This window comes from Procambarus clarkii, chromosome 79, assembly GCF_040958095.1.
Source record: "Procambarus clarkii isolate CNS0578487 chromosome 79, FALCON_Pclarkii_2.0, whole genome shotgun sequence".
NCBI classification, from domain to species: Eukaryota; Metazoa; Arthropoda; class Malacostraca; order Decapoda; family Cambaridae; genus Procambarus; species Procambarus clarkii.
Window position 1 is genome coordinate 19,661,722 of NC_091228.1, and position 20,450 is coordinate 19,682,171.

The 20,450-nt window shown below is 42.6% G+C and overlaps 1 protein-coding gene across 1 annotated transcript; it reads right to left on the reverse strand.

Moving 5' to 3' along the window:
* Positions 1–3,514: 3,514 nt before the first annotated feature.
* Positions 3,515–20,450, reverse strand: LOC138357598 (protein lethal(2)essential for life-like). The gene is made up of 3 exons (XM_069314570.1): positions 19,699–20,450; positions 14,206–14,296; positions 3,515–3,830 (listed from the first exon to the last, which is right to left on the reverse strand). The coding sequence occupies exons 1-3, from the start codon at positions 19,791–19,793 to the stop codon at positions 3,759–3,761; spliced, it is 258 nt and encodes an 85-aa protein (XP_069170671.1). The 5' UTR covers positions 19,794–20,450; the 3' UTR covers positions 3,515–3,758.

The window sequence follows — 20,450 nt, forward strand, 5'->3', positions numbered from 1 at the left end:
TACAGTTGTTAAATAAAACTCTTCGTATAACCCGAACATCACCAGTCGGTCTGCATCAGAAATCTTCACGTGCCTGCAAACCCCCATCAGTCAATCACCGACTACCGCTGCACAAGCATGTGTCGCTCCCGCCTTCATCATGTCATTTCATTTTAAACTCCTTATATAATCTCCTTATTTATGCAAACATTTTTAATTTACACTTCAAAACTTCACACACAATCACTGTGAACTTGATATTTCTGCATTAGGCAACCTATGGTAATTTAAAAGGCTCTTACCGCAAAATAATGACGTGATGACGCTTGCTGCTCAACGTAAAAAAAGGCGCTCTTCCAAGTGGCCCATACAAGTTAATTTTGACTGTCACTGTCGACTTTTTTATGTGTTGACTTGAGTGTGGGAGCGGGGGGAGGGGGTCAGTGCACAGGTACCAGATGTTCACCTGCCCAAACGATCATCTTGGAGGATACTCAGAGGCCTCTTCTTGGCCCTAACACAGTGGACCATCACGAAACGACCACCCAACAGGCTTCAGGTCACCCCTTTTCGTCGTCACTCTCCGAGACACACTACTATTCGTCCTCCCACTTCTCAAATAGTCGTTTCTCTCATGAGGTGATGCCCGAGGAGGGAGGGGGAGAAGCCATATTGAAAATGGAACTGTGTTAATGTGTCAGCTGTCATCCCGAGTATTGTGATCTACAAGTTATTCTCGTGGAGCTGAGCAGCTCAGATTGACACCATCGGTTCCTGGGAAGTCATTTTCTGTTCAATGTTGTTGTGTTAGAGTTCTTTCATTTATTTACGTACTATAGCAGTTATAATGTATGCCTAATAACACCAAAGGGTGACCAAATTTAATATCATCCCAAACGTTATATTATTTGAATAAGTCATAGAAACTGAATACATTATTGTAGTAGATTTTACGGTGTTACGCGTTAGCAGGTAAAGTGAGACTGTGGAAGTTACTAATGTGGAATATTATCTGGTGAAACGAAACCACATGACTGATTCTTGTCCGGACCTGGACCTAGATTCACGAAGCTCTATGTATGTCTTCGTAAGTAAGTGTGCTATGAAGGTTCCTAAGTATTGCCTAAGAACGTTCCTACGTCCAGTTCAGAAAGACGTACTTACGAAGATTTTAGCAATTTCACTTAAGTCTCGTTAGAGCTCACTAGGGTTTTTCGTTTGGCCAATCAGAGAGAAGGTAGCATTTTTCATCTTACAGCCGTAGCCAATCACGACGCTGACATATCGGAACTTATCCGTGTTCACTTGCCACCTATTTACGTCAAATTTTCTTATAAAATTTGTATATTTTGAAGTAAAACTAGGTTTTTTCAACTTATACAGCCAGCACCGTTATTGCAGTAAACAAATATGGTAAATATATTTTTACCTACGTAATTCTAAGAGATATTGTGCGGCTTTCCTTTTCGCTTCCAAGATTTGAGAAGCGATGGTATTTATTTACGTATACATTTACCTAAATTTGCCCAAGGACCACAAACTATCTAGTGGCCTCGACGAGGACAGAAACAAGCCACCTCGACGAGGTGGCTTGTTAAAGGTCTCGTCAATTGTATTAATGACATTTTCTAGCTGGATTTTGGCATTTACGGCCTCAGCGGGTAGGCAGTTCCATGGGTTTATAAACCTCTGGGTGAAAAAACATCTGTTTTCTGTCCTACTTGAGTGGACATACTCTCCAACACTATATTTGTGATTACCCTGTTATCAGTGACTTCAGTCCAAATGGTATGAGGTACTTTGAGCTCTGTAATTACTTCATACACTCAAGATTATTGGAAGATATTCTTGTGCTGTACCTAGATTTTGCTAGTGCGGGCTAATATTTATTATTACCAATATTATCCTTATTAAATCATAAATGTTAACCATTGATCATTAAGATCTCATATTGATATGTAATGTTAGTAATGTTGACCAAACCACACACTAGAATATGAAAAGACGACGACAATGTTATTAATACTGTATTTCCTTTGAATCATTAAATTGTGTAGTATGTCTCAATTTTTCACTTCTTTGGATATACAGTAGAAATGATAGTTTAAAAAACCATAAATATTTGTTGCATTATATCTTTTTATGTTAATAACTTGATCAATATTTTACCAACTGACAAGATTTGTTTTACTCACAGGTGCATTATCTGCTAAAAAAAAAAATTGGTTTATTGTTACACACAATGCTGTTACATAGCCTTCCCGGCTTGGTGCCTCCTTTCGATAATTACTTATTGTTACACACAGCCAAATTGTGTAACGGGAAGAGGTCTTGGACCGCTGCTTCCCCCCCCCCTCTCTCTCTCTTTTTTATCAAGCCTTAATAGTCCATATATGTAGTCATAATTATATGCCTAGGTATTCAATGGCAAAAGTTTTTGGAAATTTTACCCTTACCTAACATCATGTGTGCAGCATAATTTTTCTTTTATGTCTCACCCAGATTTAATTTAAAAATAAAACCAAACAAAATAAATTAAAAATTGGTATGTATAGCTAAAGTACACCGATAGCTATACTTATTGCTAGGTGAACAGGGGCATTTGGTGGTGGTAAATGCTCCCACCAGCACGGGATCATCACCTCTCACATTTCATGTTCATCAGTGTTTATTTACTTTAATTACTACTGGTATAATATATTGCTATTATAAAACTAATTCTACTATCATAAAAGACATATTTACTACAAGTTTCAATTTGAGAATTCTTATATAGCTAACAATAAGGACTCCTTCTGGATGAGACTCTCCAGTTAAAATGTTTATTTATAATAAAATTGATCCTCCATGTTGTATAGTAAAGAACAATTGAGTTATATCTAGTTTACGTAAAGCTACCTGTGGTCGAGAGTGTCCTTAGCGCGACGGTGTGTACTTACGAAGATTTTCATATTTAAATGCCAACCTGAATACCGACGTAGCCGCAAGGAAGATGCTAAGAAGGAAAACGCTCGTAAGTACGAACGTAACTGCTTCGTGAATCTGGCCCCTGTATCTTAACGACGGCATGATCCACGTGACTGAATAGAGTCCGGCTTGGATACTCAGAACTTCTACTATGACAGCTAAGCTGTGATATGTTTTAAATAATACCCATAACGTTGGTAGATTTAAATAATATGACTTTACAATAATTAATCCAACTAATAATAATAACTCATTGATTAATTTTCGTGTGGTTGAAATTATAAATCCTTAAATTGTATGAAGTGAAAGTTTATCAGTGAAGATTACTAATAAAATATACAATCTGCTTAGAAAGAATAATTAAATATCAGAGATTAAATTTAGTCTAAATAAATACAAAGGAATTATTCACTGGTAGACTTTCCTATATATGAGGCTACATGAGTTCATAACACTGGCCACTCAATCTTTGCCAGAAATATAAATTTGGATGTAAGAAATTACAAGATATGAATGAATGATGTGTATAATGGTGTAGCAGGTTTACAGGAGAGAATAAAACAATAAATCAGTAGGGATAACTGGATATTATTAACGAGTTAGTAACTATGAATAGCTTGTTTGCAAGCAATTTAAATACAGTAATGTCGAAATTAGATCCTTGGTACATGAGTTGTGTGTTCAAAGAACTGTGATCCAGGCTAGCCCGTGAATCTGCCGTTGTCGTAAAGCTTCAGAAGCTGTGAAAATATCTAGCAGAAGCTGGTATAGTCCCTTAGGACGAGGTGAAAGTTCATTAGATAGACTGCTGGCTACACCTTGCTGGGCTCGTCAGTCTTCCGGATAGGCACGTCCCGTTGTGTAGGTTGAGGTGGCTCCACAGGCTGAAAAAACAAAGGGAACTTCAGCATAAAATGATATACGAGCTCTTATAACTCCCAAATATCTCTCACTCTCACTTATCTATACAAAAGATGTGGGAAAAACCTGCTGGGATTGATATAAGAGGAGACTACTAGGGACTTGTACTGAACTAAATTAAAAAATTACTGTCTGCAAATTAATTCATCTAAAATCTCTGGCTAGGGTTGTAAATCCTAGCTCCTCTTTTCCTAATAACAGATTGTAGGCTGTAAGGGACAGGTGGGGTGAATGAATTAGTTGATAAATGTTCCAGTCCACATGAAGACAGGGATCTCACATCAGCTTGTATTTTATACAAGGATAAGATTTGATAAATTTAGTTATATGACTGAACACTGGCTCAGTTTAAATCAGGGATTTAAACATACATAGTCTAACCTAGCACCATAACTATTAACAGCCAATATGTACTTATACTATAAACAACAATTTAAATTGTAAAATTATAATAAATGACTTTAAATGTAGTCTAAGTACTGTTACCTAAGTACTAAAATTATATTCAATTCAATGAACCTATATGATAACTTATAAAATAACTAAGCAAGCAATTGTTAACTTAATTTATATATTCAAGTATATATGCAGACGTATTTATATTCAATTTATATGATTATGTATAGTCAGCTTGACTGAATCCTTTTCCACACAATGGACACTCATGAGGCTTTATTTATGCATTGCGGCTGAATCTTTTTCTGACACAACTGGTCACTCATGAGATCTAGTGCTTGGATAAGGACCTACTGCTCTTCTACAATATTAATAAACCTACTGAAAAATGAGGCGTTGCCTCGTTTTTTAACCAACAGACAGATTTTGTAGGATATTAAAATCACACAAGCATACAATTGGCCAATCATATACCAAAATAACCTTCAATATACTTCTCTGCTAGTCGGAGTGCCTGTCTGACAGGGTGCCAGACTGATTAACTTTCTCTTGTTGAGTTTAGGCACGATATTTGATATCACAGCTTTGCTGTATGATGATCTGGTAGCGTTGCTACGTGATTGACCCTGCAGTTGCAGAAAAATGATAGTTGATGAAGATTAGGAATGAAGGTGGTGGAAACTGTGTCACTATGAGCTCCACTATATACTCCTATTTTATATAAATGTTCTAGGATTTTCCTTGTAGATATTGTCCAGGTACTCCCCCAGTTCTAGAGAGTGTTCACTGGTGATAATAATATTAGATAAGGTGTCCTTGAGCTGGTAATGTTCGCTAAGGATCCGTCACACTTGTTCACAGTTGTCAACAACGCGTGGTGCTGTCGGGCTTCGAGGTCGCTTCTCCCCCAGATCCCCTCCCATGCTCCCAGAGCACGGAAGTCTTCTATGAATATAGATTGATTATTTTTACAGTTTAGACTTATGATTGAGATAAGATGTGATTATAATATAATTAGAAATGGGATATAAAGATTAAAAGTAGTACTTGATAGTACCACTGATTCTTATTAAGGATTCGATTTGTAATCTCTACCGGAAACGAATCAATGTTCCAATAGTTTTTCAATTAACCAATCCTTCTAGAAGCTTCTGGATCCATGAGAGATCATGCACTATGTCACGTAGGAATCTATAGGGCCCTATGGCGTACGGGATCATAGTGGCATTGTCGTCTAGGATCAAGCTGTATAATGAATCTATTATGATTCGGATATGATTTTGATATGATTTGATACGATTTTGATATGATATAGATATAATATAGAAATTATACATTTCTTAGATGATTATTAGATATGGTGAGTAAAAATTTCCCACAAAAGACTTGAATGCCCATATTTTTATGACTGCAGGAGGGATGGTGTCGACAACGCATTTTTTTCATTCAAAGTCAAGATGAATTAAAAAACACAAAGGGTAAAGTTTAGATGGAATTGCGAAGAAATTATTCAATATCTATTTGTCTAAAAGTCATTGATTTTGAGAATCAATGACTGAATATATTTGGGAATAAGAGAATTGATATCCCTCATCTTTTACACTTGTCTCTCACTTGTCACTGCTCTCACAGATGTTCCTCACCCTTCTCACAGTTCTCTCTCTCACTACTCACAAACTTCTCTCTCACTGCTCACATACTTCTCTCTCTCTCTCTAATTTGTCAAATAGTTCTCTCTCTCTCTCCTACTTGTCAAATAGTTCTCTCTCTCACTGCTCGCACAGGTCTCTCTCTCACTGTTCACACAGTTCTCTCTCTCACTGCTCACACAGTTCTCTCTCTCACTGCTCACACAGTTGTCTTTCTCACTGCTCACACAGTTCTCTCTCTCACTGCTCACACAGTTCTCTCTCTCACTGCTCACACAGTTCTCTCCCTCACTGCTCACACGGTTCTCTCTCTCACTCCTCACACAGTTCTCTTTCTCACTGCTCACACAGTTCTCTCTCTCACTGCTCACACAGTTTTCTCTATCTCACTGCTCACACGGTTCTCTCTTTCACTGCTCATATGGTTCTCTCTCTCACTGCTCACACGGTTCTTTCTCTCACTCCTCACACAGTTCTCTTTCTCACTGTTCACACAGTTCTCTCTCTCATTGCTCACACAGTTCTCTCTCTCACTGCTCACACGGTTCTCTCTCTCACTGCTCACACGGTTCTCTCTCTCACTGCTCGCACGGTTTTCTCTCTCACTGCTCACACAGTTCTCTCTCACTGCTCACACAGTTCTCTCTCACTGCTCACACAGTTCTCTCTCACTGCTCACACAGTTCTCTCTCACTGCTCACACGGTTCTCTCTCTCATTGCTCACACAGTTCGTTTCTCAGTACAGTTACTGTCTCTTACAGGTTATGAACACGATTAGAAAAACGGATCAGTCACTTAAATAAAGTATAAAGTTACCGAAAGCTGGTGGCCAGGAGCTGATGCATGACCCAGGAAGTACATTTAGGCGAGTAAGTACTCATACACACATACAGGTGTGGTCACCTGTGTGTGTCACACACACACACACACACACAGAGGGAGGTGGTCACGTTACGCCGCGCTCGCCAATGAGGCTTCATATTTCGGGACATCAGAGGGATACACGTGAAATTCGGTGTTCAGTGATAATACAAAATGCCACACACCAATTAAAAACTAGCATATTTATGTATTGTGTCTGATAGGGAATATTAGACAAGATCAGGGGTACGACAACAGTGCCAGGACAAGCACGTGGGCCACTGCATGGTCAGAGTGTACACAATTAGATGCGATAGTGAAGATCATAACAAATAGTGAATAGGATAGTGAAGAAGTGATTCTAAACGTGTGGCATTAGACCTATATCAGTGCTAAGAGGAACAAGAAGCAGAGTACTGGTGATAGATAGCGACAAGTTGGAGGGACCTACGCCTGGCAGCGGCGTGGATGGGGACAGCAGTCCTACACCCGACTGTCAACAGTACTTTTAACACCTGTTTGTGCTGTGGGATGTTTTGAATTGATGGTAAGGTAAGGCCTCTCACAAAGTCAGTCAGTCAAACAGTGTTCAGTGTTATTGCTTTTTAATAGTTAGTCTTGGATATAAGTTAAGAAACGGAAACGATCCTCAAAGGAAATATTCGGCTCATGTGGGAACTAGTTTGTGGCACCGAAGTGTGAAAAAAACACCTCACCCTACACCGAGACAACTCCCCACCCACTTCTCTCACCCCCACCCTCTCCCATCATAGCAACAACAGTACACACAGCCTCCCAACCATATGGTCCACACCCTCCCATAACCCTCCCACTCTAATCCGCCCCACACACCTTCACCATCCCCTCCCTCTCTTCCACCTCACCCCCCCCCCCATGCACACTCACACACACATCTCTCTCTCTCTCTCTCCCCCTCTCCCCAATGAAAAAAGCTGCCTATGATCCAACAATCCTAAGGCGCATAATAGAAGAGCAAATGTATAGCATAGCAGTAGCAGGAGCCACCCACATCTTCACAGACGGATCGGTGGACACAGAAAATGAAAGTGTTGGCGCTGCTCTTTGCACGACCAGCGTACAGGCATATTGGAGACTGGGAGGACTAGTATCATCAACCCAAACTGAGCTGTTTGCCATACAACAGGCATTCGCATATGTGATTGCACAAAACACTCAAAATGCAATCATACACACAGACTCAAAAGCTGCACTTCAAATACTAGGACAAAAACAGTGGAAAGATAATGTGGAAATAATTACCACCATTTTGTATCTTGGAGCAGTCGCTAAAGGCAAAGGACTCAACATAACTTTAAACTGGATCCCATCCCATATTGGAATCCCATTAAATGAAAAAGCTGATGAAATTGCTATATTGGCAACTCGTCATCCAGTGATACATAAAACAATTCAACCCAGCCTAGAGAACATAAAAAACATCGTCACCAAAAAACTCTCACATCTCAACAAAGCCTACCTGCACCAGAGAATAGCTGACGGTTCGCCATCTGCAACATGGTATCTTCAGGCAACCAAATTAGAAAGGTTAAATATCCCAAAAGGAATCCACAGGGAAATAGCAGTTAGGCTATATAGACTACGTCTAGGTTACAGATGCAACTGGGAGATTGGTGAACCCCGACAGAGAGAGTGCATCTTCTGCCAAACTGTCACAGAAAAGCCATTACTTCACTATCTTCTGGAATGTGAAGCAACCAATGACCTTAGAAGAGCTTTAAGAGTTCCTGAATCATGCAGTGGCCACCCTGAAGCCATCAACACAGCCACTCTCCTGGTCAACAAAGGTGTCCAGCAGCTGGACACCCTCATAAAGAATGTGAAGCAGTATCCTCCCCGCGATAACAGCTTGATGGTTAAATGCAACCTCAGAATACTGAGAAAAAAAAAATTGTACCACTTACGGGCTATTCATGCCCGTGCCACCTCTTGGGTGGCTTAATCTTTATCAATCATCAATCAATCCCCCTCCCCTCTCCCCCCCCCCCTCTCTCTCTCTCTTCTACTTCTTCCTCTCTCCCCCTTTTCTCTCCTCGCCTCTCTCTTTCTCTCTCTCCCCCCTTCCTCACTCTCTCTCCCCTCTCTCTCTCTCTCCTCTCTCCCTCTCTCTCCCTCTCTCTATCTCTCTCTCTTTCTTTCACCCCCCCCCCATTCTTTTTCTCTCCCTCCCTCCCTCCCTCCCTCCCTCCCTCCCTCTCTCTCTCTCTCTCTCTCTCTCTCTCTCTCTCTCTCTCTCTCTCTCTCTCTCTCTCTCTCTCTCTCTCTCTCTCTCTCTCTCTCTCTCTCTCTCTCTCTCTCATAGGGTAAACATGGAAGGGGCACGAACTCGGGGTGACAAACGCAGGATGACAATCACGGCTGGAACAAACTCAGAGGATGGGATGGAACAGGAAGCCTGGATGAAGGGAGTATTCCAGCAAATGTGGGATGAATTCAGTGAAGGACTGAGGGTAATGAGGGAGACAGTAGCCAACCTGTAGGATGAACTAAGGGCAGCAAAGGAGGAGATAAGATGCCTGAAGGAGACTCCTCTGCAATACCAGACACAAGCCGTACCTCAGGGAGATGGGAATGCTACTGTGGAGGGGACCTCCACAACACAGCTCTCATTTGCTGAAATGCTTAAAAAGAGTCCTGAAGCTAGGTCTGCAGTTAGGGAAGTTGCCATGGAAGTGGCTTCCTCTCAGGAAGCAGCTAGATGTATTAGCTGGCTGATAGAGATAAAAAGAGCAGTAGTAGTAGCAGGCATTAAAGAGCAAACAGGGACCAGCCCAAAGGAGCGGAGAGACAAGGACAAAAACATAGTTACCGAGATCCTTAAAGAGGTAAGGATGGAGGGAAATGAACAAAATGTTGAAAAGGTTTTCAGGCTTGGAAAGTACAACAAGGACAGAGACCGGATGATAAAAGTGGTCTTCATGAGCGAAATCATGAAAGAGGAACTGTTAGCAAGGAAGAGCGGTCTAGCAAATGTATAGAAGTTCAAAAAAGTATTCCTGCAGAGGGATATGACAAGGTAAGAGAGAAAGCAGGCAGCAGACGCGAGGAAGGATCACAGGGAATCAGAGAACCACAACCCCAAACCCTTCATTCTCAGAGGGGAGTGGGGAATCCTCCTCAAACAGTGCAATAGCCACAGGGAGTGGGGCACCACACCCACATTCTACCCATCAGATACCCTACCTGCCCCGTCCCCTGTCAGCCCCAACTAAGTACCCACCTAAGGCACTCTGCCCCCACCCACCCCCCTCCTCCCACTCCCCCTCCCCCCAGGACCTCCCTTCTCCCCCATCCCCCAAGCCCTCCCTTCTCCTCATGCCCTCCCATCTCTCCCCCATCCCCCAAGCCCTCCCTTCTCCTCATGCCCTCCCATCTCTCCCACCCCCAAGCCCTCCGTTCTACCCCGCCCCCCTAATCCCACCCCATCTAAGCCTTCCCCTCTCCAACACTCCCCTAAACCCTTCCCTCTTCCTCACCCACCTCAGCCTTCCCATTCCCCCATGCCTCCCTACTTTTCTGCCCCCCCCCCAAATCCCCCCTTCTCCCCCATCCCCCCAAGCCTCCCCTCCCCCCATGCTCCTCCAATTCTCGCCCTCTCACCCCCCCAACCCTCTCAACCCCCCTTTACCCTCCCCCCTCTCACCCACTCCCCTTACCCCACCCTCCCCCTCTCACCCACTCCCCTTACCTCCCACCTCCCCTCCTCCCCCCACCATCTCCCAAGCCCTTCCTCCTCCACCAGTCTCCCCATACCAGATCCTCCCAGCTCCTGCTCACCCCAGATCCAACAGGTCCCCCCCCCCCCCAGAGGAAAAGCAGAAGAGAGTCAGTTTCAGGGTAATGTCCTCGAACATTATGGGATCACAAGCAAGACAAGTGAACTAAGGGAAAGGGCACAAGAAGTTAACCCAGATGTAATCGGACTCACTGAAGCAAATCTCTCTGGAATCATAACGAATGTCGTGTTTCCCCAGAAGTACACATTAATAAGGAAAAAGAGGGAAGGTAGGGGAGGAGGTGGAGTGGCCCTACACATGAGAAAGGAATGGAGTTTTCAGGAGATGGCAATACCGGGCTGTGTGGGTTTCAGAGACTACATAGCAGGCACCATGACAATGGGAGGACCAAAAATAGTAGTAGTAGTGTTATATAACCCTTCACCAAATGACAGAAGACCCAATCAAGAGTATGAAAGCAACAACATGGCAGTTAACACTATAATTGAGAGGGCAGCCTCTGCTGCCTGTAGAAATAGATCCCACCTGCTCATCATGAGGGACTTCAATCACAGAAAGATTGACTGGGAGAACAAGGAACCGCATGGAGGCGAGGATACGTGGAGAGCCAAACTATTGGAGGTGGTGACTAGAAACTTTTTAACGCAGCATGTCAGAGAACCCACAAAGATGAGAGGAAATGATGAACAAGCGAGACTCGACCTAGTCTTCACTCTGAACGACCCCGACATAAGAGAAATCGGTTTTGATGCCCCAGTAGGAATGAGCGACCACAGTGTACTGGTGTTTGAGTACTTGATTGAAGAAGGGTTATTAAACTCTAGGAGGGATACGGAAAACAAAAGGTTAGCATACCGAAAGGGAAACTATGAGGAGATAAGAAAATTCCTAACAGATATAGCATGGGAAACAGAGCTCAGGGGAAAGACGGCCCAAGACATGATGGACTACATCACGCAGAAGTGCAAGGAAGCAGCAAACAAGTCTGTCCCAGTCCAAAAGGAAAACAGTGAAATGAAGATGAGAAACCCATGGTTTAATCAGAGATGTTGGCTAGCTAAGCTGCAAAGTAAAAGGGCATGGAGAAACTATTGGAGTAACAGGACACTTGAGAGCAGAGAAAAATATCAGAATGCCAGGAATGAATATGTCATGATGAGAAGAGAGGCAGAAAGACAATACGAAAACGACATCGCAAGCAAGGCAAAGACTCAGCCTAAATTGTTGCATAGCCACATCAGGAGAAAAACAACAGTAAAGGAACAGGTTATGAAATTAAGAATAGGGGAAGAAGGATTAACTACAAACAACAAGGAAGTGTGTGAGGAACTGAATAAGAAATTACAGAAGTTCTTCACCTTAGAGCAAGGAAAAATCCCAGAGATAAGAGAGGCAATAGCTAACCAGGAACCACTGGAAGAGTTTGAGATTACCAGCAGGGAAGTAAGAAAGTGTTACCTAGAGTTGGATGTGACAAAAGCTATAGGCCCAGATGGAATCTCCCCTTGGATACTAAAGGAAGGAGCAAAAGAACTGTGCCTGCCACTCCCCATGGTGTACAACAAATCACTGGCAACAGGGGAACTGCCAGAAATTTAGAAAGCAGCTAACGTAGTCCCGATATACAAGAAAGGGGATAGACAGGAGGCACTGAATTACAGGCCAGTGTCCCTAACCTGCATTCCATGTAAGCTGATGGAGAAGATTGTGCGAAGAAAGCTAATGGAACATCTGGAGCGAAAGAACTTTGTAACACAGCATCAACATGGGTTCAGGGATGGCAGGTCCTGCCTCACAGGGTTTCTTGAATTCTACGACCAGGCAACAAAAATCAGTCAAGAAAGAGAAGGGTGGGCAGACTGCATATTTTTGGATTGTCAGAAAGCCTTTGATACAGTACCACACAAGAGGCTAGTGAAAAAGCTGGAGATGCAGGCCGGTGTGAAAGGGAAGGTACTCCATTGGATAAAGGAGTACCTAAGCAACAGGAGACAACGAGTCAGTGTGAGGGGTGAGGTCTCAGATTGGCGAGACGTTACAAGTGGAGTCCCGCAGGGGTCAGTCCTTGGACCTATACTGTTTCTGATATATGTAAATGATCTCCCATAGGGTATAGAATCGTTTCTCTCAATGTTTGCTGATGATGCTATTTGCTGATGAGTGAATGGTCCAACAAATGGTTGTTGAAGTTCAACCCGAGTAAATGCAAAGTAATGTAACTAGGCAGTGGAAACAGGAGGCCAGACACAGGATACAGAATAGGAGATGAAGTACTTAATGAAACGGACAGAGAGAAAGATCTAGGAGTTGATATCACACCAAACCTGTCTCCTGAAGCCCACATAAAAAGAATAACGTCTGCGGCATATGCGAGGCTGGCTAATATCAGAACAGCGTTCAGGAACCTTTGTAAGGAATAATTCAGAATCTTGTACACCACATATGTAAGACCAATCCTGGAGTATGCGGCCCCAGCATGGAGCCCGTACCTTGTCAAGCACAAAACGAAGCTGGAAAAAGTCCAAAGGTATGCCACTAGACTAGTCCCAGAACTAAGAAGCATCAGTTACGAGGAAAGGCTGCGGGAAATGCACCTTACGACCCTGGAGGACAGAAGAGTAAGGGGACACATGATCACAACCTACAAAAATTCTCAGGGGAATCGACCGGTTAAACAAGGATAAACTATTCAACACTGGTGGTACGCAAACAAGGGGACACAGGTGGAAACTGAGTACCCACATGAGCCACTGGAACATTAGAAGGAATTTTTTCAGTGTCAGAGTAGTTAACGGATGGAATGCATTAGGCTGTGATGTGGTAGAGGCTGACTCCATACACAGTTTCAAATGTAAATATGATATAGGCGAGTAGGCTCAGGAACCTGTACACCAGTTGATTGACAGTTGAGAGGCGGGACCAAAGAGCCAAAGCTCAACCCCCTCAAGCACAAATAGGTGAGTACAAATAGGTGAGAATACACACACACACAATCTTTATCTATAGCATATATGTAAATATGTGTGCAACAACGGTCGCGTTGCCATTCACTACGTCTTTAGTGATAATTGCATCACACATCTTGATACTGCAGCCGGCATAGAAAAAGTAATCTTAAAAATGAAATTTTGTACTTTTGTAATTTTGAAATGACATGAAAAAAATTCACTGTCATGCGGCTAAATAATTCTTCTATAATCAAGTAAACTTATGCAACAGTTTACCAAGAGATATAATACAGAGTGGTGCGGGAAACATATTGAACACCTTTAGTGTGATACACAAAACAGTGTGATACAGTAAACACATCTAAACTTTAATTAGAAAAACAGTTCACAATTTCACGTTTCTCCAGGTTTATAAATCTATATATGTTCCTTTAACGCTGAGGTCAGGAATGTACAAAAGTAGTCTACAATAAGGGAACAACCATGCACTATAGCCAGAAGTTGTCTACAATAAGGGAACAACCATGCACTATAGCCAGAAGTTGTCTACAATAAGGGAACAACCATGCACTATAGCCAGAAGTTGTCTACAATAAGGGAACAACCATGCACTATAGCCAGAAGTTGTCTACAATAAGGGAACAACCATGCACTATAGCCAGAAGTTGTCTACAATAAGGGAACAACCATGCAATATAACCAGCAACCTTTTTCGGGGCCTCGATGGTGAGAACACCATCAGGAGAGAGGGAGGACGCCACCATGTTGACCAGGACGTTCTCAGGCAGCGTGTACTTCCTGTAAGTAGAAACACTCGGTTTAACGCATTTCAACATCGGGAAAAACTCATGATACCTATGTACATTGCCCTGCAACACCCACATTGATTATATACATTGCCCTGCAACACCCACATTGATTATATACATTGCCCTGCAACACCCACATTGATTATATACATTGCCCTGCAACACCCACATTGATTATATACATTGCCCTGCAACACCCACATTGATTATATACATTGCCCTGCAACACCCACATTGATTATATACATTGCCCTGCAACACCCACATTGATTATATACATTGCCCTGCAACACCCACATTGATTATATACATTGCCCTGCAACACCCACATTGATTATATACATTGTCCTGCAACACCCACATTGATTATATACATTGCCCTGCAACACCCACATTGATTATATACATTGCCCTGCAACACATGCAACACCCCACAGTGTCTATATGCATCGCCCTGCAGTATTATACATCGCCCTGCAACACATGAAACACCCACAGTGTCTTTATACACCGCCCTGCAACACATGCAACACCCACAGTGTCTTTATACATCGCCCTGCAACACATGCAACACCCACAGTGTCTTTATACATCGCCCTGCAACACATGCAACACCCACAGTGTCTTTATACACCGCTCTGCAACACATGCAACACCCACAGTGTCTTTATACACCGCCCTGCAACACATGCAACACCCACAGTGTCTTTATACATCGCCCTGCAACACCCACAGTGACTATATACATCGCCCTGCAACACATGCAACACCCACAGTGACTATATACATCGCCCTGCAACACAAGCAACACTCACAGTGTCTTTATACATCGCCCTGCAACACATGCAACACTCACAGTGTCTTTATACATCGCCCTGCAAACCATGCAACACTCACTGTGACAACCAAGTAAATACAAGTTTTTTGACGTTTATATTTGGAAGCAGAAAGGTGACATTGTAACTATTAATATAAAGTCGTCTTTTTACCATATAAAATACGTTGATTTCAGTCAATTAAATTTGTAGAAATTTTAAGCAAACATACAAATTACGTTTTAATGTTTCTAATTTAAATTAGAAACACATACTTAATGTGCGTGAGTGTGTTTGTGTGTGTGTAGTTATCTAATTGTGCTTACGGGGGTTGAGCTCTGGCTCTTTGGTCCCGCCTCTCAACTATATGTGTTGAGCTCTGGCTCTTTGGCCCCGCCTCTCAACTGTCAATCAACTGATGTACAGATTCCTGAGCCTACTGGGCTCTATCATATCTACATGTGAAACTGTGTATTTGCTGTGAGCTGTGAAGCCCCTCGCAGCCTCGAAGCTGCAGGGAGGTGTTTTGACAGTTGTTAAGGTGACAGGCTCTTGAGTACATAACGAATGTGAGTCACTGTTTACTAGTAACTAAATTGTTGAATAAATTCATTTATTTTGTTACACATCCCTTTGACGTCATTTCTCATTTTGAAGTACTGCCCCCATTATTCATCTAAATTGCTAGTTGACATTGTCATTAATTTGAGTTGGCTCGGGATCCAGCCCAGAGCCTCAATCACTGAATATAAGATTCGGTGTGAGGACCTGTCCGCTACCTGTTAGATTTGCTTGCAAGCAAGTTGCAGAGCAAAGGACCTAAGTGTGAAAGGTCTGGTATTGCGTGTGGTGAAGTATATATATATATATATATATATATATATATATATATATATATATATATATACCCGATCCAGCGTCTTAGCAGGGAGCAGTGACGACAACGCCATCTGTGAGTCTGCTCCCGAAACCCCCTCCAAATGGACAACGCCATCTAGTGAGGACGGGATATACCGTCCACAGGTGCTGGATTCCCGTCTTAATCAGCTCGTAACATAGCCACTGCTGACCTATGGTGAGGTGGCGCTTAGACAGCAATGCCATCTATGAAGTGGATAGGTAGACGTTTGTGTCTAAGCCTGTAAGTGAGGTTTCCTAGTCCCAGTACTAATGACGTGTCTGATTACAGAGTCGACCTGGGACTGCTGTATTAGACGATGGATCAGTCTACCCAAGACAGCCAAGGTCTCTCCATGAGTCTGCTGAAGAAGCTGTGAGTCACCCCCGGACGAACTCTGCTGAGAGTGTTAGCCTGCCTGTGACATGGCAGTATCAAGAATCGCCTTATCCGGGGCTGGCTGGTGGAAGAGACTAGCCACTGTGGTGTTTAGAGAGGAGAGTGATCAGCGGGATAACATGAGACTCCTGCCTAGGGCTCGCGACCCTAGTATTGGTCGTGGAGTGGCCTACACAGCGGAGTTGATCGGAACCTGCCAGCTACAGGCTGGATTGTGGTTGAAGGCCTTCACGATGGAGCACCCAGTGGGACTGTGATTTCGCTGGCCTGTGGCAAGGGTAGATTCACCGAGAGAAGCCAAGAGGATTCATCGTAGGCCTCAAGGAAGGAACAAGGCCTACCCAGAGAGTGCGCACCGTGGAGCATCCTGTCGTCTTCAAAGGAAGACAACTCTGTATATTATCATGTAGTTATAAACCCCGTGTGATTGTTATATATTTATTTATATGGTGGTGGTGAGAATATATATATAAATCAGAACATTTGTATCCCTCCCCCTTTAATTTAACTTGCGTTACGGAACACACCCCTTGAAAGCCACTACTAACTTGGGGCCGGATTGCCAAACTCAACTAACATCAGAAAAGAACCCGGTTGCGACCCAATAGGGCCGTAACACAGTTACTTCCACTCTTCCCTTTAACTTATATATATATATATATATATTGTATATATATACAATATACAAAGAAACTACTCCAAGCTTGTACTAAAGAGGCACCCTTCCTGAGCCCGGATGGACACATGTATAAGCAAGTAGATGGGGTCGCCATGGGTTCTCCCCTAGGTGTTCTGTTTGCAAACTTCTACATGGGTACCATCGAGCAAAAAGTCTTAGTCGACATGAACTTGAAACCGGCCATATACTGCAGGTATGTTGACGACATTTTTACACAGGTACCTGATGTCAGACATCAGCAGGAGCTGAAGGAGGCATTTGAGCAGAATTCTGTGTTGCGTTTCACTTACGAGATGGAGAAGGATGGGAAGCTGCCCTTTCTAGATGTAACAGTCATGGTAAGGAGCGGAGTTTTCCACACTGCAGTCTACACTAATGAAACAAACATAGGAATGTGCCTCAATGCCAACAGTGACTGCCCAGACAGGTACAAGAGGAGTGTCGTTAACGCTTATGTCGACCGTTAACGCTTATGTCGACCGTGCTCTCAGCCACAGCTCAGGATGGAAGCAAGTCGATGAAGAACTCTGTAGGGTAAGGCAGGTCCTAGTCAACAACGGCTTCTCCAATGGTTTCGTTGAAGACATCATAAGAAGGAAGGTGAAACGCCATGCAACCTCTGAAGAGACAACTAACACAACACCTGTACCCCCTATTAGACTATTTTACAGGAACTTCTTTTCCACAGCTCATAAAACAGAGGAAAGGGTCCTGAAAGATATTGTTAGTAGAAACGTTATCCCTACAGTCAAAAATCAGAAGATACAATTGACGATCTACTATAAAAACAAGAAAACGGCCAACCTACTCATGAGTAACTCTCCAGACACAAAGCAGAACGTTTTAAAAGAGACCAATGTCGTCTGTGCCTTCAAATGCCCACTTGGGGACTGTAAGCCTCAAAGAATTCAGTATATAGGCAAGACAACATCATCTCTTTCCAGGCGTTTAACGATGCATAAGCAACAGGGCTCCATTAAGGAACATATAATCTCTTCCCACAACCAGACCATCACCAGAGAAGTCTTAACAAAAAACACGGAAATCATCGATAGATACAGCGATAGCAGGCAGCTAGATATCTGCGAGGCACTACACATTAAGAAGTCGACACCAGCAATCAACAGCCAATTAATGCACAACTATATTCTACCCACTTCAAGACTCCGAACCAAGTGCATGGGTTCTCATGACCCCAGTGAATGTGTAGTCCATCTACGGTTGTGCAGTAGATGCAACAAAGGTATGCATCATTATGCCTTATGTAAAAAGACATCATCACAATTTACAACACCTCGTGAGGATTCTATGAATTCTACCACAGTTCAATACTGCAAAGCACACCAAGAAATTAATGTACTTGCAACTGAGTCAGGCAATAATACTGCTCTGCCTACAGCTCAGCTTAAACTAATTAATAGGAAGTCTAGAGTCAATACTAGAGGTCCTTTCGATCAAGGATCACAGAAGACCTTCGTCACACAACAATTAGTTGAGCAGTTGAAATTAAAACCTGCCAAATGTGTGAAATTAAGTATCTCTGGGTTCTTGACTAACAGTGGATCTCGTGAATACCAAGTAGTCAAGGTACTAGTACGACTTGGATCTTCCACTAATTCAATACAAGCGGTAGTAGTGGATAAGCTTCCTTCAGACCTGCAGGTCACAGGACTCGCTCACACTGAAATATCTCAGACGTAACTGCATGAGGCTAGCGGATCACAAAATAAATTCTGACTGCCTCTCAAACGTTGGTATCCTAATAGGTGCTGACTATTATTACAGATTTATAACAGGATGCACCCGACAGCTTGGAATGAATTTGTTGTCATCTGCTGGAAGCAAATTGCTAACAGGACTGGTGCTTTTCCAGCAAAAATCTTTGTCAATCAACAAACAACCAAACAATTCAATTGTGGCGTGACTAGGCTTGGAGCAGTCACCCCTACATTTCAGAGAAATATCTGATGATAATGAATCTGATCTACCTGTATTTAGATTGTGGGATCGAGACACTTTAGGTATTGTCCCTGATAAACCAAGCCCTGATGGTACATGGAATTACCAGCAATATCTGGACACAGTTGTCTATAGAGACAAACAATACTGGGTGAGTCTGCCATGGAAGTTGAACCATTCACAACTTCCAGTTAATTATTTCATGACAGCATCCCAAGTAAAGTCTCAATTAATACAGCTACAGAAACAGCTTGATAAATTGAACATGTATCATCAATTAATTCAACAACAACTCAACAGTAAATTCATTGAAGTTGCTGATAATGATAACCGAAAAACGATCACTATCTACCCCATCACGTTGTAATGAAAGACTCAGTGACGACACCAATACGTATCGTTTTTAACTGTAGTGCCAAAGTGACAGCAAACAGCGTGTCCGTGAATGAATGTCTCCAAACAGGACATAGCCTAACTCAAAGGCTATACGACGTATTATTGTGATTCCGTACTGGTATTTTTGCTTATACTGCTGACATCAGTAAAGTTTCCCTTGGAGTAGGCTTACAAGAGGAGGATCGAGATTTTACCAAATTTCTCTGTATTAAGGATCCACTGGATCTTGACAGTGATGTCATTACCTACAGGTTTGCCTCTGTGCTATTCGGAGCGACCTCTTCACCGTTTCTACTTCAAGCAACGGTAGATACACATTTGAAGAAGTCAAATAGCCCATATAAAGCAGAAATTATAAAGTTCGAAGGTTCTTGCTCGGTGGTTCACGGCGGCTTATGTTGCTGCAGCCCGTCCTCCAAACAAAGATCAAAAAGTGATTCCATGCACCCGCCAAACCCCCTGTTTATGAATGAAAAACGGTTTACACACGACTCACAACTGCTGACGTTCGAACACTTCAGGAACAAGTGCTTCACTGACGAATTTTGTTCGAACCACAACGCTGTAAATGCTTCACCCACGTACTACAAATACAAATAATCGCCAACAGAACCTAAACACCTAACCTAACCTAATCTATGCCTATTTATAAACAATATGCTAATATATTATAATATTAATTTATATTGAGAAAATTCTCGTTTTGAATGAACAGCATGTTAAAATTTATGAATGCGTCTGTGGGGTTGACCGCTGAATGTAATGGACTTGAGTCGAGGATGGGTTGAAATGCTTCACCCATGTACTACAAATACAAATAATCGCCAACAGAACCTAAACACCTAACCTAACCTATATATGCACAATATGCTAATATATTATAATATTAATTTATACTTCAGAAAATTCCCGTTTTGAATGAACAGCATATTGAAATTTATGAATGCGTCTGTGGGGTCGACCGCTGGATGTAATGGACTTGATTCGAGGACAGGTT